Below are 27206 nucleotides of genomic sequence, written 5' to 3'. Positions count from 1 at the left end.
CCGCCGCTCCCGCCGCCCCCGCCGGCCCCGCCGCCCCTCGCCCCTCCTCCTGCAGCGCCGCCGCCGCAAGCAGCTCGCGCACCAGCCGCAGCAGCTGGCCTAAACCCGATGCCGTCGCCGTGACCGAGGAAGGCCCCTCGTTCAACGGCGGGCAGCCTCCCGGCAGCGGCAGACCCGTGCGGCGGAGCTGGCGGCGCGAGTGAAGACAGCCGGCCAGCCGGGCCATCGCCTCCTATCAGCGGACGGGCCACCGTGGCCACCCGCCTTGTGTGCGAGCGGCTTGCAGTGGCACCGTGCTAGTCGACCCCCTCCTACCGGCGGCAGAGCTGCAACGGACGACTCCGCTCGATCGCTCGCCTCCGACCGGCCGCCTCCTGGAGTATGTCTTGTAGTGTGTGTGTGTGCCTTTGTGCCGCTCGATGCGTGCCGTCATCTCGCGTCTAGCGGCACCCATACCGCGCTGACGTCTAGTCCGAGCCGCGGACTGCTCTTCACACGCCAGCTACAGACACACGCACGTACACACCTCCTGGGCGGTGGCGGCGAGAGCGCGGCAGCCGAGCTGGCCGAGTGTGTCTTGTGTGTGTGTGTGTGTGTCTGCGTGCCGCTCGATGCGTGCTGTCACATCTCCTGTCTCGCGCGTCCACCCATACCGCGATGGTGTCCGGTCGCTGGCAAGGCGGCTGTCTCTTCACCTCTCTGCACACACACACACACACACCTCCTGGGCGGTGGCGGCGGCAGCGCGGCAGCCGAGCCGCCGCATGCTGCACCTGTACGAGGGGGAGGGCAATCTCGTGCAATCTCGGGTAATCTCGTGCAATCTCGTGCAATCTCGCCGCATGCTGCACCTGTGCCAAGGGGGAGGGCAGGCGCACACCCCTCAGACGCGCGGCGAATCACCGTACCGCGTGGCAGCCGATCCGGCCGGCTGCACCAGAGATGCGTCGCCCGCAACGAAGCATCGCCGCCGCCGCCATCGCCGCCGCCGCCGCCATCGCCGCCGCCGCCACCGCCGCTGCCGCCACCGCCACAACCCTCGCCGCCGTCGACACCGCCACAACCCTCGCCGCCGTCGACACTGCCACCAGCGCCGCTCAGGGAGGCGGAAGCGCCGCGGCGCTCCGACTCGCCGCCGCTCTCCAACTCGCCGCCGCTCCCCAACGCACCGCCGCTCCCCAACGCACCGCCGCTCTCCAACTCGCCGCCGCGCTCCAACTCGCCGCCGTGGGTCGCACCTTCCGCCACCTGTGATTCGCAGCAGCGTCTCGGAAGCGTCTCAGAAGCGTCTCGGAAGTGTCTGAGGCGGAGGCTGGATGCTTCTGGCGTGTCCCGCTCTAACGTGTCTCCGAGGCTGCTCTGAGGTGTCTCGGGAGCGTCTCGGAGGCGTCCCGGAAGCGTCTCGGAAAGTGCCGAGCTGGCGTCTTTCGCCTCCAGCTGCAAGGCGACGAGGCCGCGCCGCGGCGCGCGCACAGTGAGAGAGCCGCGCCGGAGCTCGTCGGCGCTGTACAGCTCGGGCTCCGGCGGCGGCGCCGCCTCTCCGCTGGCGCCCGACCCTCCTCCAAACCGCTCCGTCAACTCTCCCGGCGGCCCGGGAGCGACGACCAGGCGGTGCTGCGAGAGGCGGAGGAGCGCGCGCCGCGGCCACCGCCCGAGAAGGTCGGCCGGGAGCGGCAAGCTCGCCTCGCCAGCCTCGCCGCTCAGGTCGACGAGCACGAGCATGACAGTGTTCGACGCCTCTTCGGCGGTGCGCCACGCTGCGAACGGCGCACCCGCGGACCACGGCAGGCAGCGTGGATCGAGCGGATGGAGCGTGCCTTCGCCGCCGAGCAGCAGCTCCTCCGCGGCCTCTCTCAGCTCGCTGGAGACACCGCCAGCCCGCTCCAGGCCGCCGAGGAGCGCGCGTGCGAAGGCCTCCATGGCGATGCTGGGAGCGAGCGAAACCGACTTCACACCAGGTTCTCGAGGTTCTCGAGGTGGATATCCTTCGGCCGCGATGGGTAGCGAGGATTGGTGTAACCCGAGTCACGGAGGCGTGTTTTCTGACGGCCGACCGTCAGTGCACGGAGTTGCCACTTCTCCGACTGCCCCGGCTAGTTCCCGAGGTCGTCGGGTGTGACCCCTTCGTCCCCCGAGACCTAGCGCGGGTGGGTTGGAGGGGGCTCGCCCCGTTCCTCCCCATCGGCCAATACGGATGGGGTCCCATGGCCAATACGGGGAGCGAGCGAAACCGACTTCACACCGGGCGAGTGTGGCAGCTCCTGCGCTAGTATGGGCACCCTCCATCACAACACTACTGATCCTGGCCATCAGAGCTGCCAGGGATAGCGTCAGGAGCCGGTAGGAGTCAAAACCCCTCATATTTGAGACATCGTGTCCGTGTAGTCCGACGCCCATATGTTACCGTCGTGCAACAAGCCAGTCATAGCCAGTCATCTCTCAAGATGGAAGCAGGAAGCGTCCATCCCGGCGGTGGTTCGAATCCACACGAGCCGAGGGGTGAAGGGGGGGAGTGGCCTGAGGACTGAAGCTCACCCATTGAGGAAGTGAGAACTGCTCGGCTCACCCCTGATCCTGCTGAACAAGCTCCCCTTGTAGCTCGATCGGTCACACTAGAGGGTGCGCAGCGTCCTAATCTAAAATCTGAGGATTCAGGATTCAGGCATCGCTTCAGTGGGGCCAAAGTGAGTTTATGGATGTGTGAGAACGGTACGGGACACGAGGAGTCACGCGGACCGACTCGTCGGTGACTCTGCTGCACGCCGTTTCAGATTTTTTCTCAGCGTGAGCGAGACGTGGAAGAGTGCCACCGTCGGGTAGGACGGGTCGGCCCGGAGCATCAGAGTAGCCGTCGTGGTCGCGGCGAGCAGCGCCGGCCACTCCGGCGCCGCGTCGGCACCGTGGGAGCATGTCCACCGCCACTTCGCGGTCACAGCGCTATTTGTCGCCCGAAACGCCGCATATCCCTCTGGCGGGCCAAAGATCGACTCGCATGTCGATTTTGACTCGACGGCGGCATGGAGGCATCACGTCTCCATGCCGCCGTCAAGTCGGAGCCAGTCTGCGGCGACCACAGCGCTCACCGCAGGGATTGCGAGCTTTTCAGAGTCAAGCGATTGCGCGAAATCCCACAGCGCTGGATTTTGGGGCGCTGCGCACCCCCTAGTCACACCGCCCCATCGCCGTCGGGGAGAGGGGGGACGACACTGCTTCAGCAGCGTGCACCTCGATCCTGTACCGTGTCTGTTATGACCCCCCCCAATGAACACACCAGTGAGGGTGGGCGAGACGATCGAGGGGTCCCGTACCATGCGGAACCGACCCTATCCAGTGCTCAAGTGCTCAAGCCAGTCATCACACTGCTGCTGTAAAAGGTGTACTGCAGGGGAGAGAAGGACGAGAACGGGGGCGGGGCGGCATCTCATAGGGGCATCCTCTCCCAACTGCTGATGCCATCCGCGGCTACTTGCCGATGCAAAAGTCGCGGAAGATGACGTCGAGTACCTCCTCGACGTCCACGCGGCCCGTGATGCGGCCGAGCTCGAGTGAGGCCGTCCGCAGCTCCTCGCACGCCAAATCGAGCGGCGCGGCCTCGCCGAGGGACGCGAGCTCCTCGAACTGCGCCAGCGCAGCGACGCAGCCCTCGAGGTGCTGCCGGTGCCTCGCGCGCGTCACGAGGGGCGTCTCTCCCTCGTCTGAGCCGTACAGCCGCCGCACGATGCCGCCCAGCTGGTCGAGGAACGGCGCCACGCCCTCGCCCGTGGTGCAGGAAATGCGCCACTGTCTCTCCGATGGCACCCCGCCCGCCGTGTCGCCGCCCTCTGCGCCGCCCTCGCCGCCTCTCGACAGGTCGACCTTGTTTCGCAGCAGCAGCTGCAGCGGCGCGCCGGCGATGCCTCCGGTCGCCTCTGCCCCGACACCGTCAGCGTCCTCGCCGGCGGCGGAATCGGCAGCGGCGGGAGAGGTGGCGGTGACGGCGGTGGCGGTGGTGGGCGAGGCGGCGGCGGAGGAGGCGTCCAGCACGGGCGGCACCGGCGTCGACGCATCAAACACCCAGAGCTGAACGTGTGCTTTGGCCGCCTCATCTGCCGACCGCACCATGCCCAGCCTTTCGATTGGATCCTCCGAGTCGCTTCTGAGCCCCGCCGTGTCAGATAGGACTACGGGCATGCCTCCCAGCTGCAGCGATACCGTCACCACGTCGCGGGTGGTGCCTTCGATCGGCGAAACGATCGCCGCGTCACGCCGCGCCAGCAGGTTGAGAAGTGAAGACTTGCCTGCGTTCGGCGGGCCGAGGATTGCGACGCGCACGCCGTCGCGCACAGCCTCGCCGCGCCCCCCGTCCTCCAGCTCGGCCTCAATCTCGCGTCGGATCTCCCGCATCTCGCCGACGGCGGACGAGAGCGCGGCCTCGGTGACGTCGTCTGCGTCCTCGCCAAAGTCGATCAGCGCCTCGGTATGCGCCAGAGCGCGCACCATCCGCCCCCGCCACGCCTCCAGCGACCGCCTCTGCCCGCCCCCCATCGCCGCGAGCGCCTGCCGCCGCTGCGCGTCCGTCTGCGCGTTGATCAGGTCGCCGAGCGCCTCCACCTCGGTCAAATCCATACGCCCGTTGGCGTGCGCCTGCCGCGTGAACTCGCCCGGCTCGGCCAGCCGGTGGTACGAGAGGCGGCCGAGCGCCTCGAGCGTCGCGCTGACGACGGCGGGCGAGCCGTGCGTGTGCAGCTCGACGGTGTCCTCGCCGGTGAAGGAGCGAGGGCCCGGCAGCCACAGCACCAGCGCCTGGTCAACCAGTGGGAAATGTCTAGGAGGTGTCTGGAGTGTCCTGGCAGCCACAGCACCAACTCCTGGTCAATCAGCTCGCCCTCCCGTGCCTCGCCGCCTCCGCCTCCGCCGTCGCCGCCTGCGACGTCGCTGCCCGGCTGCCTCAGGCTGCGAAGCACGGCGCGGCGCGGCGGCGGCAGGCCGTCGCCGCCGCCGCCGCCCGGGCACATCCGCTGCAAGACGAGCTTGGCGTGCGGCCCAGAGACGCGGATGACGGAGACGCCAGCGCGCACGCCCGCCCCAGAGGAGAGCGCAAAGATGGTGTCCGCCTCGAGCGCCGACGGCTGCAGCCCATCCAACGCGGAGCCTGACGGCCCGGCCGAGCAGACGACGCCTCGAGCGGCAGTCAGCGGGCCGCGCCGCTGCGCCGAGCGGAGGAGCGGGACGGTGGCGCGACCGACGGCGACGGCAGCGCTGCGCTGGACCGAGGCCCACGCGAGTGAGGAGGAGAGCACCAGGTTGGCGCAGCGCATACACGTAAATGGCCTGCTACAGGGGACCCGCGATTTCTTTTGCGCGGGGTTCTCGAGGTTCTCGAGGTGGATATCCTTTGAGAGAGAGAGAGAGAGAGAGAGAGAGAGAGAGAGAGAGAAGGGAGAGAGATTGCGGAGAAGCAGTGGACAAAGCTAGCCGGAGGGCTTTTCCCCTCAGAGGTGGCGGAGAGAGAGAGAATTCTTGATACGAAACCACGACGACACACACCAGTCGACTCGCATCGGTTGCCTCCATGAACGGCGGAGCTATTCTCGCGCCCACACCACACCTGGCTCCAACGTGGACACGCCCATAGCTGGGGACACTACTAGGTCACGCATGGCATCACAGAAGTTTTATCTCTGGGCCCCGAAAGGCATCTCTAGCAGTGTCGTTACACATGCCCCCTCCCCTCCTGGGCGCATGCGCCTCACGTCTCGCCAGAGCATAAGCCCTTGGCGTGTGGCGAGACGAGTTTTTCGCCATCGCCGCGAGCAGCAAGCCGCCCGCCGCAAACAGCCGGAGGCCTCGCCGCGGCACTGGCTGCGCCGCGGTCCCGCACCCGTCGACGCAGCTCCCCCCGCGGAAGACCGCGCGTAGCGACGTCTTGACGATCGAGATGAGCGTGCCTGAAGCTCGCCCACCTACTGCCCCTGAGAGTTGGTTATTTAGTGGGATCAGCTCCCCCCCTTGGGATCGAAGCCGCCACAACCTCACACCCAACATCCCAGGCGGGATCAGAAGGGGACTCCACACCGGACACCGCCCGGGCACAGCCCCCCTACCCGTCGGATCGCACAGAGGGCCCCCTCGGAGCAGCCCACACACAATCACGCATCGGCAGATTGAGTGCCTGAGTCAGGCAGACAGCACAGACAAGAGGAGAGAGAGGAGAGAGAGAGAGAGAGAGGAGAGAGGAGAGGGTCAGGGTGTGAACACACGTGAGGAGTGGGGGAGGGTGTCTGTGGTGGGCTGTAGTCCTACTACGTGGTTACAACCACGCGCCCCTCAGGAGCTTAAGGTAGAGCTGAGCGTCCAAGACGCCTCGGTGCCTCCCACCGGCGTGAAGACCATCCGGATCTGCCCAGCCCGCCCTCCGGACAAGCTGGTCCCCGCGATGGCCCACGGTCCTCCGTCGCCTGGTTGAACCCCCTGCCTCCCGGTTGACCCCCCGGTCCCCGTACTCGACCATGAAATAAACTCAAAGTCCACCACAGCCACCAGCCTCCACCTCCACCCGCGAGCCGCCACCGCTGCCGCCCGCGACGCCGCCCGCCGCGTCAGATAGCCGCGACGCGCGCATCGAGTCGCGTCGGAGAGCCGCGCCGCACCAGCAGCAGCATCTGCACCACCAGCAGCAGCAGCAGCACCACCACCACCACCCGAGAGAGAAGCGCACCTGCCCGACGCCGCCCGCCGCGTCAGACGCTCGCGACGCGCGCGTCGAGCCCAGTCGCACAGCCGCGCCGCGCCAGCAGCAGCATCGGCACCACCAGCAGCAGCACCACCACCACCACCAGCAACAGAGACAGGCAGTGCAGGCGCAGAGGCGCTCGCAGAGCGGCGCTCAGCGCCGCGCACGCCACGCTGCGGACCGTCGGACGAGCGCACCGTACGTCGGCGGCGAGCCGCGTCGCCAGCCGTCTCGCGAGAGAGCGGCGCCGCCGCGTGCGCGCAGCAGCCGCCGCGGCAGAGGCGAGCCGCGGCGACGTCCGCACTAACGGATAACGGCCATTGGCGGGGGTTTTTTTTCTCTCTCTCTCTCTCTCTCTCTCAGGTGGCGGAGGACCTGAGGAGAGAGTTCGAGCAGAGGAGTGGGTGCAAGTTGGAGGCGAGAGGAAGGCATCACTGTCACCTTGGCATCGGAGGAGTGGCTGGAGTGAGGGCATGGAGAGTGGAAACAGATTTAACGGCCAACGAGTACAACTTCAGTGCGAATGCGGTGTGCCACCCTATGCTATCCGTGTTTTGTCGGAGGAAGAGCGTGGAGTTGATGGAGAGTGGATGTGCCTTCCGGGTGGGAGGTGGAGTGGAGACCTTAGTGATGGAGAAGGGGGAACGGGATGGAATAACAGCGGAGGCGGACAGGGCGGTCTTGGAAGTGGCGATGAAAGTCAATGCAGTTATGGAGGTTGGTGTGATGCTCTCGACTGATGGATCCGTGAGTCCGTGTGAAGGGCGACCAGAGCGCGCGAGCAAGGCAGGAATGGATGCGGAGCGGTAATCGGGGCAGCGCCTCGTCTAGGGTGGACGGATGTGGGAAGGATTGGGCATGGACTTGACCGAGGGGCGACGACGAGCGCGAGCGAGCTCAAGGGGAGGCTTAGCCATGCAGCTGCTGTCGAGCCGAGGCGGCGGCAGCCGCCGCAGCTGCACCGCCTCCCGTCGCGCCGCGGTCGCCGCTCCCTCAGCGCCGTCTCCGCGTCGTCACCCGCCGTAGCTTCTCCTCCGCCGCCGCTGCCCGCCCCCAACCTGGTTTGTGGACCTCCCGCACCTTACCCTTACAGGCCACCATAAGGGACCCCGTTGTCCGTTTGACATCAGACTTTTTTTGAGTTGGAGGTAATAATTAAAAGGATTGCACTGTCCCAAAGAACTGATTCATTCATTTCACCCTCACATAGTAACAATACCTCAAAGTTGAAAACCTCCAAAATAGGCCGTCAGGACTCTGTCAGGACTCCGTCAGGACTCTGTCAGGACTCTGTCAGGACTCCGCCAGGACTCCGCCAGGACAACCACTGCCCCCCCGCTGTGAACAGAGCCCTTAGCTAGAGAGTAGGGAGGGGTGTACAGTCGAGTTACTCCCGAGGGCAGGGACGGCCCTCCACTGAGGGAAAGGGCGCAACGGGGACGGTATGCTCACAACCCAGCCACGCAGCTCTTTGCTCGCGTACAGCCAACGAGTTTGCTGGTCCACAGGCAGGCCAGGCCGTGAGCGTGGGCCGGTCGGGCCTGATCCTGCGGTGAGCACTGGAGGGCTATGCGGCTCGCTCCGTCAGCCGACTTGCGCCGTCGAGCGGTCGAGCGCTTCGGGTTGGACCCGCGGGAGGGTCCCTGCGCGGCTGACATGGCCAGCCAAGCCGTGTGCGCTGCCGTGGGCGCTGTCGTGGGTGCTGCCGTGGGTGCTGCCGTGGGCGCTGCTGTGGGCGCTGCCGTGGGCGCTGCCTCGGTCAGCAGTCGGTCAGCAGTCGGTCAGCAGTCGGTCCGCTGCTCGGCGCTGGCCTGCAGGCCGCCGGTGGCAAATCGGGGGGGCGCGGGCCATGGACGTCGTGGCCGAGCTTTGCTGCCTTCTTGCACGTTGCCGGCTGTAACGTTGCCTGCACCATGGCCGCGCCTCTCTTGCTTGTGCGCTTTCATGGTCGAGCCGAGTGGCGCGAGAGTGAGCGTGATTTCTTTTGTCTGTCGTCGGACTCTAAGTTTCTGTCAGGACTCTCAAGTTTCTGTCAGGACTCTCAAGTTTGCTTGTCAGGACTCTCAAGTTTGCTTGTCAGGACTCTCAAGTTTGCGTCAGGACTGCCCCATCAGGACGATTCCGCAGAGGGCGCGCACGGTCGAAAGGGGGGCTGGGCGTCCGAGCCTGACTGTTCTTCACCTTCCTACCTACCTACCTACCTACCTGGGCGTCTATCATTCACTGCTGGGGGGGAGGGGAAGGAGGGTTGCAGTGAAGGAAGGTGGAGGTCTCGTCGGAGGCACTTGTGAGCACTGTGAAGACCGTGCGCCGTCAGGACCCCGCCAGGACTCTGTCAGGACTCTGTCAGGACTCTGTCAGGACTCTGTCAGGACTCTGTCAGGACTGTCAGGACAGGTGCGGGAGGTCCACAAACCAGGTTCCCCGAGAGTGCGGCGGCGGTGTGAGTGGTATAGTGCAAGGGAGGCGTGTGTGTATGTGTGCCGCAGATTGCTGCCGTTGTCTGCGCCGCGATCCGCCGCCGCGCCGCCGCCGCCGCCGCCGCCTGCGCTCGCCGCCGCCTCGTAGCTCCTCTCGCGCTCAAAGAGCCGTGCAGCGGGCCGCGAGGTTGTGGTCAGAGAGCAGCAGGGTTGAGGCGTTGTTGGAGGCTAGGACGCAAGCGTCCGTCTCCTTTTTCAAACTCTCGGGGCCCACTCCGCTACGCTCCGACCCGAATTTGGAGGGCCTAAAAGTTTAAGGTGTTGCTGCGCGAAAGGGGTCGGGGCGCAGCTCATGCTAAGAGCCAGAAGGGGAGCTATAGAGAACGACTACCCTGTCCCGTTATTGCGTACACCAACACCACAAAAGCTCTCTCTCTCCTGTCGCGGGTGCAGGCCGCCGTGATTGAGGACCGCCAGTCGAAGACGCTGCTGACCGACGAGACCTTGCAGCGGCTGCGGGCGCTGCGGCAGCGGCAGTGGCAGAAGGCGGCGGCAGACTTCAACAAGCGCCAGGACGCAGCAAGTGCGCGAGCCGACGCATCAATCGCAGCATGGCTCGCGGCTCACAAGGAGCGCGTCGCGCTCGGCATGACGACCGACGGTGGGACCACCACCGACCACTGCGACACCGAAGGTATGACCGAGGAGGTTGCGGCCGAGAACGCACCACCGCTGGTGAACGGAAACGGCTACGTTTGGGCCGAGAGCTACGGCGGCCGCCCCGGCTGGGTTCTCTGCATAGAGTAGGGCCAGGAGCCGCCGGCGTCAGGCGTGCGAGGCCCGGCTCTTGCGCACAGAAGAAAGCGAGCCGAAGAGAAAATTTGAGGCCGGCATGTAGAGCTCTACGTCCCTGTCTTGACTCTTGAGCTTTTGACAGCAGGACACGAGTGTTATACACAGTCGGCACGTATTCCGTTCCGCGCGTGCCCCGCTGAATACAAAAAAACGATCGGCTGATTTATAAGATCCGCGAGACCTCGAGAGAGTAGTGCCGAAGGCGCTCTTTTTGATCGAGGTGGGGCGTTCGGCTGGCTACTCGGTACCCTCTTCATATAGATATCCAAAAGCGCCGCGTCACATTCCCCTCGATCCACAGGTCCAACCCTCGCCTTTCCCGTTCCGCTCGCGCTGGCCCCGCCGTATCGACGCACATATGCCCGCGGCGAGCCGCCCGAGCGACGCGACGCATCTCGCTCGCGCAACCCGCCGCTCCCTCTCCGCTCCCACCATGCGACTACGCCCCTCTCGGCCTCACAATGCCTGCCACCTCCCGTTCGCAGGTGAGGCTGCTGCCGAGGAGCCGCGAGACGCGGCCGCTGCAGCTCGTTCCCCACCCTTACACCGAGCGAACCCGCCCGATGGCCCCCACTCTTTTCCGGCGAGAGAGCGACGCAGCCCGCTCGCGTGCCAATCGCTGCCCGGCTCCAGTCCGAGCGCCGAGGACACGGGAGAGTGTGCCGGTCGTCGCGACGCTAACGCCGCGGCGTGTTGCCCGTAGGCGCAGCTCTACTCTCTCAGGCTCGAACCTTCCCGGTCAAGTCAAGAAGCCCAGTCTCCTCTCCTGCTGCGGCACGCGGGCGCGTTGATTTCTTTCTGTCTTTTTAGGCGAGGTTGCCCGAGATTGCCCGAGATTTTATTATATGCCTTCATAGCCCGCATGATCCCTCATAAACAAAGGACATCTTCTTTGACTCTCTTTCACACGGTTGTGATCGCGTAGGCGTGTTCCTTCCGCTGCGCTGCCGCTGCGCGCGCAGAGGTTCCGAGATCTACCCGAGACCCCAGCCGAGACCGACACAGGATTGCGTAAATACGCCCTCACTCATTAACGCGGAACGCTCTCCCGTCTCGTGGTTACTATTAGGGACTAATCACAATTTAGTCACACGTGTCAAGTCTGTGGCAGTTAGCCATTCTCAGTAACAGGGCGCCTATGACTAATTACTACTTAATCATTCATTCTCACTCATTCAAAAGCCGCGGCTGTGGTAGATGTCATTCAATTTCACTCGTCATTGACAGGTTGCGCCCTCCACGCTCGTGCGCCTATGACTACTTCCTACTTAATCATTCGTTCTCACCCATTAACAGGGTACACTCTCCACGCACATTCTCATGCGCCGATGCCGAGTTACTTAGTCATTCATTCTCACTCGTTCACAAACTTCGGCTGTGGTAGTTACTCATTCATGCACTCCACGCTGATGGGCGATGGCTAATTTCTACAGGCACTCATTCTCAGCCGATCACACTGGTACGCCCTCCACGTCTCGTGCGCCTGTGACTTCTAAGATGGCGCTGGCTGGCCTCTTCAACCTGATCATTGCCTGAGAGCTTCCCCGAGATCATCATAGTACTCAGTCCGCAGTCGTTTATCTGCAGTAATCGACCGTACTAGCGTGAAATCCGTAGTAGTCGACAGTAACAATGCGCAGTCTGCAGCAGTAGTCGCACAAGTTGGTGCAACAGCTGCAGCGCTGTACTGGGCGACTCATAATAATCAATGGTCATTAATATGTAATTGATAGCATGCAGTAGTCCACAGTAACAGCGTGTAATCAGCAGCCGACAGTAATAATGCGCAGTAGTCCGCTGCAGTATATCGCAGCAGTAGTCGCAGTAGTTGGTGCAGCAGCTGCGCTGTACTGGGCGAATCATAATAATCAACGGTCATTAATATGCAGTAGTCCACAGTAACAGCCTTTAATCAGCAGCAGCCGACAGTAATAATAATGCGCAGTGGTAGTCGCACAAATTGGTGCAGCAGCTGTAGCGCTGTACTGGGCGCCTCTTAATAATCAATAGTCATTAGTTTTAATTGATAGCGTGTAATCAGCTTCAGTCGACAGTAACAATGCCCAGTAGTCCGCAGCAGTAGTCTGCAGTAATCGACCGTACTAGCGTGATATGCAGTAGTAAGAATGCGCAATCTGCAGAAGTTGGTGCAGCAGCTGCAGCGCTGTACTGGGCGCCTCAATCTTAATAGTTAATTCATATTTGATGGTTGCTTTTATGGTTGCTTTTATGTGCTCTGCAGGGAGAGGCGCTACATGGTCGACTTCAATGAGAGCGAGGGCGAGTCGGCTTTCTTGGTTGTGAGATCAACAAAGGGCGTCTGGTTCGACAACCCCCACGTGTTCCATCGGAGCCTCGCAAAGGTGCCAATCAGCTTTTGTTTCGCGGAGGGGGCCCAGGTTCAGACCGAGCTCGGGCCAACGGCTTCCGTCAAGGTCGGTGGCTACTTCGCTTCCAGTGCGGAGTATGAGGAGTGGTATCAGCGCCGCCGCGCGAGCCTGACGCTGCCGCCTTCGCTCGGAGCTGAGGTGCGCACGCGCACGCCAGGATCGGCATTGTCCCTGCGGTGTCCCCGTCTCCAAACATTTACGTTTCTCCCTCACGCAGGCGTGCGGCGTCAACGACGACGTCGTCGTGAAGGAGGAGGCCGTCGCCGGGGAAGCCGCCTCCGACGAGGCCGTCGTCGCCGAGGAGTCCTCCACCAAGTCCGCCGCCACCGAGGAGGCCGCCGCCGCCGAGCAGGCCGCCTCCGAGGAGCCCGTCGTCGCCGAGGAGTCCGCCACCGAGGAGGCGACCATCAAGCCCGCCGCCGCCGAGGTGTCCGCCTCCCAGGAGGCGCCCGTCGCCGAGGCGCCCATCACCGAGGAGGCCGTCGCCGAGGAGGCTGCCAAGGAGGTCGAAAAGTCGGCCAAGACCGTTTCCAACACGCCCGACCCAACGGTGAGCGCCGGCCCGCAGCATTCTCTCCTGGCACTCCTTGCTTTCCACCCACCCGTATTAATCTCCCTTCCCGTGTGCCCCTATCGCGCTTGCAGGACACCACCTGCTACCCGGGCCTGCCCACGCCGATGGCAGCGGGGAAGAGCGGGCCCGCGTCGGCCCGCAGCGGCTCCGGACCGGGCTACGTGGACGGCGTCGAGGCTGCAGTCCGCCGGCTGGGCGAGAGCGTCAGCTACCAGGCTGCGCCCGCCGACGGCGAGAAGTCGCCGTCGCCGGGAGTCCCCACCTCCGGCGGCATTGCGCCCGTGGCGCCCAAGCCCCTGAGCGCGGTCGCGGGCGCGGGGCAGGCTGAGGCCGAGGCCGCCAAGGAGCGCGAGCACTGGGAGGGGCGGCTGAAGAAGGCGAAGGCCGCGCTCGATCTCATTGCCGAGCAACGGGAGAAGTGGGCGGACTTGCAGTCGCGGCGCTCGGGGAAGTGCCGGCGCAAGGCCATGCGCTGCCGCAACAACCCCAAGTTTGGCAAGGCAAAGGGCAGGCGCAAGTCTGGCAAGGCAAAGGGCCGCGGCTCGCACCGGCGACCGAAGCCGCGCGGCGGGCCGCAGACGCCGCCTTCGCCGGACCGGCGCCGCGAGCCGCAGACCACGTCCGGCAAGGCGCCATTCGCCGTTGGCACGTGCGGCGCCGGCGCTGGCACATGCGGCGCCGGCGCTGGCACATGCGGCGCCGGCGGTCGCGCCGGCCTCAAGGCGGCGGCCGACTGCGTGCGGGGCGGCTACACGAAGGCCGAGGGCGCCCTCCGGTGGCTGCTCCTCGTCTGCATGCCCGCCTTGGGCCACTGCGCGCCCGCCGTGCCTAGCCCGACGGCGGTGGCCTCGGCCTTCTCGTCTGCCGTCGCCTCGGCAGCCTCCGTCGCCTCGTCGGCGTCCTCTACCTTCTCATCCGGCGTCGCCTCCGCGGCGTCCTCGGCCTTCTCGCCCGCCGTCGCCTCGAAGGCGTCCTCGCTCGTGAGCTGCTCGCCGCTTCTCATGCCCGCACTCGTGCTCATCCTCCTCGCCATCGCCTGCGGCGCCATCGGCACGGTGATGTGGCGCCGCAACTCAAAGGCCCGAAGATATGGACTCTTGGATTGTTCACACCGATTTGCGCCCTCGCATCCTCTCGGCAGCCTCCGAATGTGCACCTATGTGCACCTGTGTGTGCGCCTGCTTCTGCTCGGCCTGCCTGCGGGGCTCGCGCAATCCGAGAGCGGCCCGACTCGCATCGCGGGCGACGCCCTCGGCTCGAACTCGGTCAAGCACGCCTGCATCGACCACGACGGGCGCTCGACGGAGGCGGCGCGCTCGGCGCTGCGCGGCTTTGAGACGGCGGCTGAGGACACCTCCCAGCCAGCGTGCGGCTCCATCCTCGACATGCTGGGCATCCCGGCCGACTTACAGCGCACGGTCTTCAACCGCGGCAGCCTCGGCGGGCCGCGCAAGACCAGTTCCGCCTTTGACGGCTGCCGCGGCGGCGAACGTGTGGAGAAGTTGGTGAGCGTCGAACTCGCGGGCTACGGCGCGGCCGGATCGAGCGCACATCACGTGCCGAACGCCTCCGCGTCGCTCGGCAGCGACGCGTGCGTGGAGGCGGCCCACAAGGAGGCGTGCATCATGAACGAGTGCCCGTGCGCGACCAGCGAGTCAGGGGACGCAAACGTGCGCCGCAAGGCCAACAAGTTGAGCGAGTTCTCGCTCGAGGGCGATTCGGCGCACGCGTGGGACGAGGGCGTCGCCCTCCACGCCGGCTTGCTCGAGCCACCCCCCGTTTCCGACCGCAACTTTCTCCACCCGCTGGCGGAGGCGCTGCGCGCCTCTGGCACCGGCCGCGCCGGTGGCGGGACTTTGGGGCAGTCACGGCCGACAATCGAGATCGCGCAGGGCGAGAAGCTGCTCCGGACCGGCGCGCGCGACTCCGTGCGCGCCATCGTCGACGCCGCCGCCACTCTTGGCCGGCCCTCCCTCCGCGAGTGGTGGTGGTGCTGCGCCCCTGCGGCGGTGCTGCTCCTCCAAGCGTGCGGCGCCTGCTGGCTGCTGCTGGGGCAGCGGGCGCCGCGCTCCGGTGCGGCCTCGGGGCAGCGGCCCAGCAAGGCGGTCCGTCCTCGGCTGAGCAAGAGTCTCGGCTCGGTGACCTTGCTCCTGCTGATCTCCGCCCTCCCCGTGGCTCGGGCTGGCTCGGGCGAGGCTGGCTCGGGCGAAGCTGGCTCTGGCGAGACCGGGTCTGGTGAGCAGGGCTCCGGACTTTGGGGGGTGCCGCCGTCGCTGCCGCCTCTGTCTCCGCCGGTGCTCTGCGAGGACGGTTCGGAGTTGATCGCGCTGCTCTGCCCTTACGCCGGGACGCAGCTGGGCTGCGACACGGACCTGCACACCGTCAACCCCGCCGCTCCGGAAGGCTCGATTCTCTCGCGGATCTGCCCGGCGAGCTGCGGCGCGTGCGAGCCGGAGGAGAGCACTCCACCATCGCCACCATCGACACCGTCCCCACCGCTACTGGTGCTGTGCGAGGACGATCCGGGCGGCTTGCTCACCGCTTGGCTCACCGCTTACGGCGGCTGCGCCTTCTTAACGGCGGGGTTGGTGGGCTGTGACACGGACCTGCACACCATCAACCCCGCCGCTCCGGTGGGCTCGACCATGTCGCTAATTTGCCCGGCGAGCTGCGGCGCGTGCGAGTCGGAGGAGATCACTCCACTATCGCCACTGCTTGTGGCGGCGTTGCTGTGCGAGAACGATTTTTTTGGTCTCGCGGCCAGCTACGGCGGCTGCACGTTCTTCTTGACGTTCGGCTGCGACTTCGATCTGCAAACCGTCAACCCCGACGCTACCGTGGGCTCGCTCGTCTCGCTGTTCTGCCCGGCGAGCTGCGGCGCGTGCGAGGAGCAAGCGCCACCGTACCCACCGCTACTCCCGCCGCCGCCGCAGCTGCGTCCGCCTCGTCCGCCGCTGCTTCCAATCCCCGCTGGCGAGGCCCTCGCCCACACGCCTCAAGACATCCGGGACGAGATCAACAAGGCCGTGGACCAGGGCCGCAACGCGGCCGTCTTCATCCCGCCGGGCGTCCGCCTTGCCTTTAGCAGCAACGTCGCGTGCGGCGGCGACATGCTCCTCTCGGTCCGGAGCAGCGGGGAGGGCGCGACGCTAGACGGCAAGAAGAGCTCCAACATGTTCTCCATCTCGAGCGGCTGCAGCCTCTACCTGGAGGCGCTGCACTTTGTGGACGGGTTTGGTGAATATGGCGGTGCGGTGCTCGCTTCTGGCGCTGGCGACATTGCGATGAAGGACGTGTCGTTCACGGGCTGCGAGGCTAACCTAGTGCGCCGCCCCTCTCTCCCACGCACCGCTCGGCCCCGCAAGCTCTCGCCACATTGGAATGCTGTGGATGCCCCCCCTCTCTCGCTCTCTGACGCCCTCCCCGCTTACGCCTTCCCGCCCCAACTCGCGCAGTGGGGAGGAGGTATGTACGTGATCGACAGCGGCGACGTCTCGCTGGAGCGCGCCAGCTTCAGCGAGTGCACGGCTGGCAATGTGCGTCTCCCACGCCCGCACACGCTCGCCTCCCCCGCGCACACACGCACGCACGCCATCACCGCGCCGGAAGCGTGAGAAGAAGGGAGAGGGACATGGGGTGGCAAAGGGGGACACGCCCTTCCCAAGGGCCGCTCTGGGCTTGCCCGCCCTCTCTCGCTCGCTGACGCCCTCGCCGCTTATGCCTGCGCGCCCCAACTCGCGCAGTCCGGAGGAGGTATGCGCGTGCGGGACAGCGGCGACGTCGCGCTGGAGGGCGCCAGCTTCAGCGAGTGCACGGCTGGCGATGTGCGTCTCCCACGCCCGCACACGCTCGCCTCCCCCGCACACGCACGCTCGCACGCCATCGCCGCGGGAGGCGAAGGCAGAGGGACATGGTTCGGCAAACGGCGGACGCCTTCCCCAAAAGGGCCGCTCTGGGCCCTGCCCGCCCTCTCTCGCTCTCTCGCCCTCCCCGCTTACGCCTTCCCGCCCCAACTCGCGCAGGACGGAGGAGGTATGATCGTGTACAACAGCGGCGACGTCTCGCTGGAAAGCGCCAGCTTCAGCGAGTGCACGGCTGGCGATGTGCGTCTCCCACGCCCGCACACGCTCGCCTCCCCCGCACACGCACGCTCGCACGCCATCGCCGCACGCCTTCCCCAAAAGGGCCGCGAGGGCCCGCCCTCTCTCGCTCTCTGACGCCCTCCCCGCTTAATGCCTGCCCGCCCCAACTTGCGCAGTGGGGAGGAGGTATGTGGGTGGGCAGCAGCGGCGACGTCGCGCTGGACGGCGCCAGCTTCAGCGAGTGCACGGCTGCCTATGTGCGTCTCCCACGCCCGCACACGCTCGCCTCCCCCGCACACGCACGCTCGCACGCCATCGCCGCAGCCGGAAGCGGGAGAAGAAGGCAGAGGGAGATGGGGTGGCAAACGGGGGACGCCTTCCCCAAAAGGGCCGCGAGGGCCCGCCCTCTCTCGCTCTCTGACGCCCTCCCCGCTTAATGCCTGCCCGCCCCAACTTGCGCAGCACGGAGGAGGTATGTGGGTGGGCAGCAGCGGCGACGTCTCGCTGGACGGCGCCAGCTTCAGCGAGTGCACGGCTGCCTATGTGCGTCTCCCACGCCCGCACACGCTCGCCTCCCCCGCACACGCACGCTCGCACGCCATTGCGGTGCCGGAAGCGGGAGAGGAAGGCAGAGGGACATGGTTCGGCAAACGGGGGACGCCTTCCCCAAAAGGGCCGCTCTGGGCCTGCCCGCCCTCTCTCGCTCTCTCGCCCTCCCCGCTTACGCCTTCCCGCCCTAACTCGCGCAGTACGGAGGAGGTATGTACGTGGAGAACAGCGGCGACATCTCGCTGGAGAGCGCCCGCTTTGTCGGTTGCACGAGTGGCTTTCAAGCGGTGCCGCGCGCCCCCTCCACAAGAGGGTGCAGAGACTGAAGAGACCAGACATTGTTCCTTTGTAGGCTCTTATTCTCGTCGGTATCGAGCGCCTAGCTCTCACCAACTCGCAGTTTGTCGACAGCATCGCGAGCCAACCCCCCGCTGCACTCTTCTTCTCCTCCCGCATCGCTGCCTCCGGCTCGATCCTCCGCAACACGACCTTCTTCGGCAACTCTGCGCCAGACAACATCACAATCCTCGCCGCTTCGCCTCTAACGTGGGACTGCCCGCTCGGATCTTGGATGCCGAACGTCGGCCAGATCATCGGCGACCTGTCCGGCTGCAACAGGCTCTGCGCCGAGGGTCACTACGGGAACGCGTCGTACCACTTCACCTCCGACTGCAGCGGCCCCTGCTGGTCCGGCCACTTCTGCCCGAAGGGATCCATCCTCCCACAGAAGTGCCCCGCCGGCACCCACATGCCCAACGAGCGGGCGGCGAACATTTCGGACTGCTTCCTCTGCGCCCCCGGCCAACACCAGCCAGAGAGCGGCCAGGAGGAGTGCTTGCCTTGCGCCGCGGGTTCCTTCTCCCCCGACGTCGGCAGCGCCGCCTGCGAAGCCTGCCCGAAGGGCGGCGTCTGCGAGGACGCGGGCGCCGCCTCGCGCCTTGTCTGGCAGCCTTGCCTTGCGGGCAGCTTCAACCCGAAGAGAGGCTCCAGCTCGAGCGCGGCGTGTGAGCTGTGCCCCATCGGCACAGCGAGCGCGGCGCCAGGGGCGGTGAGCAGCGAGACGTGCTCGCCCTGTGAGCCCGGCCATTTCGCCGCCACGCCTGGCCTCTCCAAGTGCGAGCGCTGCTCCGCCGGATCCTACCAGAACGACACGGGCGCGACGGGCTGCCTTCCGTGCTTGGAGGGCAGCTACTGCGCCGAGGGCGCGGCGGCGCCGCTGCCGTGCGAGAAGGGCAGCTACTCGCGCGCAACCAACCTAGCCGCCGCCTCGAAGTGCACCGCCGCCACGCCGGGCCACTTCGCCACCGCGGGCTCCACGCAGCAGACGCAGTGCGCTCCAGGTAGCATCGCCCCCTCGCCCAACATGTCCGCGTGCGTGCTGTGCCCGAACGGCAACTTCGCAGCCTCCACCACCGCTTGCGAGGAGTGCGAGGCGGGCACCTACGCGGCGAGCGAGGGCCTGTCGCAGTGTACGCCCTGCCCTTACCCTACCGGCTCCAAGAGCGGCGACGTCACCTGCTCCTTCTGCAAGGAGGGCTTCTACCTGCGGGACGCGAGCGCCCTTCCGGATGACATTTTCCGCTTCCCGACCGACTACTGCAAGCCTTGCCCGCCGAACGCCAACTGCGCGACCAATACCACTCTCGAGACCCTCGGCGTCCGGCGCGATTACTGGCGCGCCTCGCTCGTCACCACCGAAATTCACGAGTGCGACGCCTCCGACCACTGCAGCGGCTCGGGCGGTTCAACGGAGGCCTCTCGCCGCCTCCTCGCGGCGTCTGGCGGCGCCGGCCCAGGCTGCGACCTCGGCCACACCGGCCCGCTCTGCGAGTGGTGCGTGAGCGACGAGCAGTACTTTAGCCGTGCGGAGCGAGGCTGCGCCGACTGCCCGACGGCGGGGAGGTTCGGCGTCCTGGCGGGAGTCGTCGTCGCTCTCGCAGGGACAGGGCTCGTCTTGTACCGCGCCCTCGCCCGCGCCGAGGCATGGGACCGCTTCAGAGCACGTCTTGATATCGTCGAGTCGCAGGTCGGCGTGCAGCCCCCTCAGTCACCCTGCACTGCCTCTTCCTGCCGTGGACTTTTGCCGATCATAGAATGGTAGTTGCCCGTCGCTGCCTCACACATTGCGTGTGGCGAGACACCTTTCGCATCATTTGCCTTAGGTCGGTTTCCAGCCCAAGTTCAAAATTTTGGTCAGCTTCTACCAGATCGCCGCGACGCTCGGCCCCGTCTACGGCGTCCGCCTCCACGAGGACTTTACGCGCTGGACCGAATTCATGGACGCGATCAGCCTCGACCTGCTCGGCCTCACCTATCCGGACACTTGCATCGGCTCTATGGGAGACCGGCTACTGCTCGCAGGCTTGTGGCCAATCCTATCTATCTTGCTCGGAGGCGCCGCCCTCGCCTGCTACGCCCTCGCGGAGTGGCTCTTGTCTGGTCGCGCCGACGCCCTCCGGCGCGACCTCGTCCGTGCTACGCTGCGTCGCCTCCTCTACTGGGCCATCCTCGTCGCCTACCTCGTGCTGCCCTCCGTGTCTCGCTCCATCTTCAAGGCGCGGCAGTGCGAGTCGTTTAATGTCGACGACGTGACAGGGGAGAGGCGCAGCTACCTCGTTGCCGACCTCGACGTGCTCTGCAGCGCCGACGACGACGAGTACAGCGGCCTCGACGCGTACTTCTGGGTTTTCTTCGTCCTCTGGCCGGTGCTCGTGCCGCTCTCGTTCCTGGTCCTCCTGCTCTCGATCCGCTCCGAGGTGCGGGCGCAGCGAGTCAGGGCCACTGCCCGAGCCAGCCGCTTCCTCTGGCGCGACTACGACCCGGGCTTCCTCTTCTGGGAGGTCGTCGATATGGGCCGCAAGTTGTTCCTCGCCTCGCTGGTGCTCTTCATCCAGACAGACGACGGCTCGAGCAAGCTACTCCGCCTTGTCGTCGCCACCGTCGTCTCGGCCCTCTACGCCGCCGCGCTTGCCCTCGCCAAGCCCTTCAAGCGCGACGACGACCTCTACCTGGCGTGCACCGCCAACCTGTTGCTCGCCTGCTGCTTCATCTCCGGCATGATGATTCAGCTGTGCGAGAGCGCCGCCTACGAGGACATGTGCAAGACCCTCGTCGGCTTCGAGAGCGCGCGCGGCGCGAGTGAGTTTGTCGTTGCGCTCACCGCCGCAATGCTCGCTACGTCGCTGCTCGTTGTCCTCTTTAAGACAGTCAGCGCCGTCCGCGCACCCACCATCCGCCTCGCCTCCTCCGGCCGTCCCCCAGTCCTCACGCTGCCGCGCACATGCCACTTCCACGGCTTCATCTCGCACTGCTGGGGGACCGGCCAGGACCAGACGCACACCGTCGTGCGGCGACTGCAGCTGCTGATCCCCGGCGTCCGGATTTGGCTCGACGTCGACAACCTCGAGGACGTGGGCAGGCTCGAGGAGTCGGTGAGGGACGCGATGACCTTCCTCGTCTTCCTCAGCGCCAGATACTTCATGAGCTTCAACTGTCGCCGCGAGCTGTACGCGGCGCTCGGCTCGAACCGGCCCTTCATCCCGATCCAGGAGGCTGACGTCGACAAGGGCGGCGCCTCGATCAAGGACCTGAAGGCAGAGTGCCGCGAGCACTGCGTCGAGACCGCCCCTGCTGGCTACCCTAACTACAGCGGGCCAGGCGAGATGCTCGCGCGCGTGTTTGAGGAGGCGGCGCCGATCGTGTGGGTGCGGGGCAACGCCTTTCAACTCGAGTCGCTCAAGGCCATCGCGCTGCGCATGCTCCTCCACTCTCCTTACTACGCGAGCCGCCAGACTGAACTTGACGCCGGCCTGATGGTCCCTCTTCAACCGGGGCCCTGTGCCTTCAGCGGCCCCGTCACCATCCTCGTGTGCCGCGGCAATGAGGGCGCCGTCGGCATTGCAGGGGAGCTCAAGAATGCGGCGGGGGAGGGGCGCGGCTCTACCGCCAGCGCCGAGGGGGTCACGATCCGCGATGCGGAGGAGGCGCTCGAGGGAGCCAGCGCGGACCGGCTCTCCGGGCACGTAGTGTTTCTGCTCTACCTGAACAATAAGACCTTTCTGGACGCCGGCGGCGCCGTCGCGCGCCTCGCGCAAGCGGCGATGGGGAACCAGCGCATCACCATCGCCATGGTCCACGAGCAAGAGCCCAGCTGCGGCGGTTGCGCCTTTTGCAACGTTATCCAGCAGACGCCACAGGTGTTGCTGCAGCCGCCGTACAAGCTCTTCGACACGGTGGCGGTGCCGCTCTACCCGGCTCCGGCGCACCGCAAGATGAGCTTGCGCCTCATACTAACAAGCATGGGAGCCGTGCCGTGCGATGCGGGCTCGCTCAGGCGGCGGTGGCAGCTGCTCCGCCGCCACATAGCGGTGGCGCGCCTCGTGTGGCGGCGCCCCGCCTCTCGGGACTCTCTCGCCGAAGGAAGTCTCAGCCAGGAGCCCCAGCAAATGGTCCAGCCGTAGCGGTGCAATAATACGACGCGGGGCCGCTCCAGCGGCGGCGCCCAGCGGGAGCTCCTCCGCCGCCGCGTAGCGGTGGCGCACCCATCGTGCGGCGGCGCCCCGCCGAGCCGCGCCAGGAGCCTTTAGTGCAGCCGTAGGACGTGTGGTGAGAGCTTGCGCGCCCGAGCGTGCGCTCGCCGCGGGGTGGAGAGGGGACAGCTAATAGTGAGCTTAGCACTCTCTTACGGTCTCTAAGTCTTACGCTTTAGTTTACGCATTACAGCTCAATGAGAAAGTCGTATTTTTACCTAGGGTTGTCAAACGTTACTGTAACTTTGGGCCTAACAGTTGCACTATTGTTGGCTGAAATCCTCAACGTTGTTCAAGTGTTCTCCCCAGCCCAAGCGGGAGGTGATTAGTCCCGCTATGGATATGTAAGAGCCACTAATGCAATTGTTGGCCACCTTATGCACATCCATGGCCACGGTTTGTAGGACGTCGCTGAGACGTCGTGTATTTTGGTGCCGTGTCAAGCCGGGTGGCGGCTCAGTGATGCGTCACGCATACGCCTCGCTTTACGCGTACAGACAGAAAGCCCGATCGGAGATTTCAAATGTGCTGCGTATTATGCGCACGTCTTCTGCACCGATCGTTACCATCGACCTTCTGGCCGCTACGCACCACGCACCACGCATCTGTTTTATGTAAGCTTTGCCAGAGACTGAGAGGCTCTCTCGGGGCGCTACGCACGGGGTGTATTACGCACACGTCTTACGCAGTGGGATCGTAAATCGGGGCTGGGTGGGCCTATGACCGACGCATTGCGCACATGCACTACGCTCGGCTCGACCGTGAACGGCGGTGGAGAGGGGGTTACGCCTCATGTATTACGCACACGTCTGATGCATCGCTTCCATCTAACCATATGTTACGAATTGCGTATCGGCGGCTCAGCGGCGGCGCCTGAGCGCGGGAGGGGGCGGGGAGGGTACCCGCCACCGTCTGATGGTGCGGGGCGACGGGCCCGGCCCGAGGGAGCCGCGTCGAGGCCGACCTCGGGGCGCGAGAGGCCTCCCACGGCCGAACCGCCGGTTCGCCGTTCGTGGGCCGGCGCGTCGGAGACGCGCGCGACGGCGCCCCGCGCCGCTACCCGCAAGCGCAGCCGCACCCAGGTACCGGGTGCACTCATTAGACAGCTTAATGCACATAAAAATAGTGAACAGCGGCGGAAGCGACACCGAGACCGCGCCTCGGAGGGCGCGGAGACACAATTCGGCCCCGGCCCGCGGTCAGGGGGGAGGCTATGGCGGAGGGGAAGGCACGCGTCACGCCCACAGGTGCCATGGGCAGAGCTTAGTGACCTGCTCGCGCACGTACTCTTCAACGTCCGACATGGAGCGCTCCATCTTCTTCCACGGCGCACCTGCGCGGCGCTGTCGGTCGCCTGCGGCGCCGTCCCGGTTGCCGCCCCACTCGCTGAGGTCCAGATCGAGCAAGTTTGCGTCGCTCGCGGCAGTCGCAGCCTGGTAGGTGTCTCCGATCCTCTCCTTTAGAAAGAGCACAATCAGCGCCTTGTCTTTGGCGATGTGTTTGAGATGCTCCGACTCGTCCTCGCGGTTGGCGTGCAGCGCCGCGCGAACCGAACGGTTGACGGTTTGCGTGAAGGGAACGCGTCGAATGAACTTGCGAACCCACTCTTCTGTGATGATTTTCGGGCAGGCGTCCGCAATCCAGTTGTTGAGCTGCTCAATGGGGAAGTCGAGGCCCACATGCGTGTCGAGCCAGCGGAGGGTGCGAGTGTTGTGAAATGCACAGTCCTCAACGGCTCCCTCAGCGCCCCGCCCCAGTACACGGTAATGACGGACATTTGGCTGTAGTTGGTTTTATTGGCTGCACGGGCCGTCGGGAGGTTCTCGCGCCACACTCGATCCAGAGTGGCCGAGTCGTTTTTCCGGACAGCCGCTCGCATTTCAACATACAGGAATCCGAACAGAGAGAGGAAGTGGCAGATGTAGCCGAACGACAAGTTGCGCTCAGCTTCGCGCAAAAAAGCGTCGCAGTGCCTGTAGTCGCTGCCGGTTTGTGAAATGAACACGACGTACTCGGCGAGGGCCTCGACAGCGATCCGCAAGAAGTGTTCGTGCTCGTTGAACTCTGACACTGTCGGGTCTTTTTTCACCTTTCGGTTGCCCACCACGGCTGCCAATTGCATCGATGAGCAGCGGCCACCACAGTCGCCAGCCGCCGTGCAGCACGTGAAACTTCCCGTGAGGCGCCTCGCCTAGCCTAGGAATCACGACCGGTGTACGTTCCAGAAACAGCTTGGGAATGAGGCGGTGAATGAGGCGCATGTATGACAGCCCGTCGCCGCCCAACTGCACGCAGTTGGAATTCATGTGGAATCGATGGCTGCGCATCTCCCGAGCCTGACTGTTCTTCACCTTCCTACATACATACAGTCCCCTGCCCAGTGTGCACCTACATTATTTCGGGATCCCGAACTTTTCTCGCGTCTTCGGTGTTCCGACGGTCTATTCTTGGACTAATCTGTGACAAGCGACTGACTGACTCCCACCCACAGCCGCGCCGCGCGGCTCACTCGCTACCACCGACACCCGTGCGTGCGATGATGCCCCCGGGGAAGCCCTGGTAGGGCTCGTCGAGCACCTTGCGCGTGAGCAGCTTGAAAGTGCGCCGGCGCAGAGTTGGCCGCGGGCGGGGCACGTTTCCGCCGCCTCCGCCGCGCCTCCGCCGCGCCTCCGCCGCCGCCGCGCCTCCGCCGCCGCGCCTCCGCCTCCGCCGCGCCTCCGCCGCCGCGCCTCCGCCGCCGCGCCTCCGCCGCCGCCGCGCCTCCGCCGCCGCCGCACCTCCGCCGCACCTCCGCCGCCGCGCCTCCGCCGCCGCGCGCCGCGCCTCCGCCGCCGCGCCTCCTCCGCCCCTCCTCCGCCCCTCCGCCGCCCCTCCTCCGCCCCTCCTCCGCCTCTCATCCGCCTCTCCTCCGCCTCTCCTCGGGAGGGCCGAACTGAGGCGCCCGTGGGGACCCCGCAATTCCCTTCCCCCCTCGGGGGGGGGGGGGGGGGGCGTACCCCGGGGGCCCCGCTTTTTCCTAGCTTCGCATAGGGGCCACTCTTCGGATCGCTGGTCAAGCGACCCGGGGGATGCCCCGCGCGCCTGACCCAGGCGCGAGAAACGAATCTGCGAGGCGTGGCCGCTCATGCGGCCCGATGGGGAGGAGCGGGGCGAGGCAGCCCCCCTCCAACCCACCCGCGCTAGGTCTCGGGGGACGCAGGGGTCAGCCCCGCGCGACCTCGGGAACTAGCCGGGGCAGTCGGCGAGAAGGGGCAACTCCGTGCACTGACGGTCGGCCGTCAGAAATCACGCCTGCGTGGATCGCGTCACACCAATCCTCGCTACCCAACGCGGCCGAAGGATATCCACCTCGAGAACCTCCGAGAGAGAGGAACCTCTTTTCTCGTAAAATGAATTCCTGTCGCCCAGTGTCTCCAGCCTCGAGGAGCGGCTCACGGAGGGTTTTTTTCTCTTACGGAGGCACGCCCAACCTAGCCGATTTGGGTACTTGCCCCCGACGGCAAGTGCGTCTGTTCACAGCGGACTGTTAGTTTCTCGGTAATGAGGCTTCGACTTCCCACCTCGCCGCTGCCTCCGCTGCTGGCGCCGCGTGCTTCGCCGGCCGCGCTGCTCGACGCTTCTGCCGTGGCGAGCGTGCACACCTCCCTCGGCGACGTGAGCAGCACTCTGGCGTTCGCGGATCAGGCCGGCAACTTGGCCGGTGCGCTCTTCCCGCTCTCGCTGCCGCCGTACCTGCTGTTCCTGTACTTTCTCGGGTACGAGGGGAACCGCTGCCCCAAGACGGCCCAGTTCGGCGCCCAGTTCCTCCTCCTGTTTGTCGTCTCCACCGTGCTGACCGGCATCGTCACCAAGGGCACCTACTCCTCGTCGCTCGCAGACGTCGACTGGCTGCACGGCGGAGCAGAGGCGCTGCTCACGACATCGAACCTGTTCCTCGGCTTCGGCCTCGCCGGCGCGCGCTCCGTGGCAGTGCCAGTGCACCCAGCTGCGGCGCGCGCGTCGCCACGGACCACCCACTCGCCGTTGATAGGCGCACTGAGCAGTGGCAAGATGGAGCCGGCCGGTGCGGGCATGGAGGGGACGCGGCCGCAGCGGTTCGCGGCCCTCGCTCTCGCCGTCACCGTCTTCGGCTCCGCCTTCGCCGGCCCGCAGCTCGGCGTCGAGGCGCACTCGCCCTTCCCGTCGTGCCGCCGGATGCGAACGATCAACTAAGCGGTTCATCACTGTAACGAGGCGCACTCGCCGTTCCTGTTTGGCGCCGGGGCGCCGCGCCGCCGCTGTCCTCGTCGGCTCTCAGTTGGTGGCGATCATTCACCGGTGGTCAGTACTGCTCAGGCGCTGCCCGCCGACCTCCTCGCCGCGTCGCCGCTGCCGCTGCATGCGGAGCCTGCCAACGCGCTGTCGATCCCGACGTGACCGATTCACTGCTCGCCACGTCGGTGTGAACGGCGTCTATTCACACCTGCAGCTGTGAACAGGTGGGCGATTCACTTCTCGTCCGTCTTCGAGTGAGCTGTCTGTTTGCGGGGACAAGAGAGCAGCCCGTTCTCCCCCATATCTCCCCCAGATCTCCCCCTATCTATCACGCTGCCGGGCTTCCCGGCGTCGGTGCTATCTCCCCACATCTCCCCCACATCTCCCCATATCTCCCCGTATCACGCTGCTGGGCTGCGTTGGTAGATCTCCCCACCTCTCCCCACCTCTCCCCGCATCTCGAGGTGCCCCTGCTCTCTCCTCAGCGACCGGCGGCGCGCCGCAGGTACTTATTTGCGATGGGGATGGTGTGGCAGATGGCAGCGCTGTCAGGCAACGAGCGCTGGAAGGGACTGACGTGGGGCATGCTGCCGCTGCACGCGTCCGGCGTCGCCGCGTGCACGTACCACTTCTTCTACAACAGCCCCGACCTCTCCTTCCTCGTCCTCCTGCAAGCGGCGCTCACGCTCGCCGGCAACACCACCTGCGCCGTCGCCGCCGCCCGCCTCGCCTCCTCCAACGGCTGGTCGCCAGCGATGCTCAACCCGTTTGACCAGTCCTCCGCCGCCGCCTCCCCCTCCGCCGCCGCCGCCTCCCCCCCCGCCGCCGCCGCAATCCCCGG

At 66.0% G+C, this 27206-nt stretch overlaps 4 protein-coding genes across 4 annotated transcripts; 2 read left to right on the top strand and 2 right to left on the bottom strand.

Moving 5' to 3' along the window:
* Positions 1-1337: 1337 nt before the first annotated feature.
* EMIHUDRAFT_221009 (hypothetical protein) lies at positions 1338-1920 on the bottom strand (the record flags this gene model as incomplete). Its single annotated transcript, XM_005756897.1, has 2 exons — positions 1338-1346; positions 1474-1920. 2 exons carry the CDS (start codon positions 1918-1920, stop codon positions 1338-1340), a joined length of 456 nt encoding a protein of 151 aa, XP_005756954.1.
* A 1545-nt stretch (positions 1921-3465) lies between these two features.
* EMIHUDRAFT_41775 (tRNA modification GTPase) lies at positions 3466-5090 on the bottom strand (the record flags this gene model as incomplete). Its single annotated transcript, XM_005756896.1, has 3 exons — positions 3466-3906; positions 3976-4815; positions 4911-5090. Coding segments are annotated over 3 exons (1461 nt in total), but the record flags the coding sequence as incomplete, so codon positions are not given.
* A 4394-nt stretch (positions 5091-9484) lies between these two features.
* Positions 9485-22042, top strand: EMIHUDRAFT_453848 (hypothetical protein; the record flags this gene model as incomplete). The annotated part of the gene is made up of 18 exons (XM_005756895.1): positions 9485-9526; positions 9586-9885; positions 9962-10026; positions 12230-12515; positions 12595-12678; positions 12760-12927; positions 13023-13592; positions 13716-15788; positions 15930-16274; positions 16407-16487; positions 16695-16775; positions 16974-17054; positions 17210-17290; positions 17496-17576; positions 17783-17869; positions 17935-18269; positions 19485-19608; positions 19745-22042. 18 exons carry the CDS (start codon positions 9485-9487, stop codon positions 22040-22042), a joined length of 7182 nt encoding a protein of 2393 aa, XP_005756952.1.
* Positions 22043-26590: 4548 nt separating this feature from the next.
* EMIHUDRAFT_59791 (hypothetical protein) lies at positions 26591-27081 on the top strand (the record flags this gene model as incomplete). Its single annotated transcript, XM_005756894.1, has 2 exons — positions 26591-26619; positions 26871-27081. Coding segments are annotated over 2 exons (240 nt in total), but the record flags the coding sequence as incomplete, so codon positions are not given.
* Between the last annotated feature and the right edge of the window lie 125 nt (positions 27082-27206).

Source organism: Emiliania huxleyi (genome assembly GCF_000372725.1).
Source record: "Emiliania huxleyi CCMP1516 unplaced genomic scaffold EMIHUscaffold_94, whole genome shotgun sequence".
NCBI lineage: Eukaryota > Haptophyta > Isochrysidales > Noelaerhabdaceae > Emiliania > Emiliania huxleyi.
This window is presented reverse-complemented; position numbering and strand designations above follow the sequence as displayed.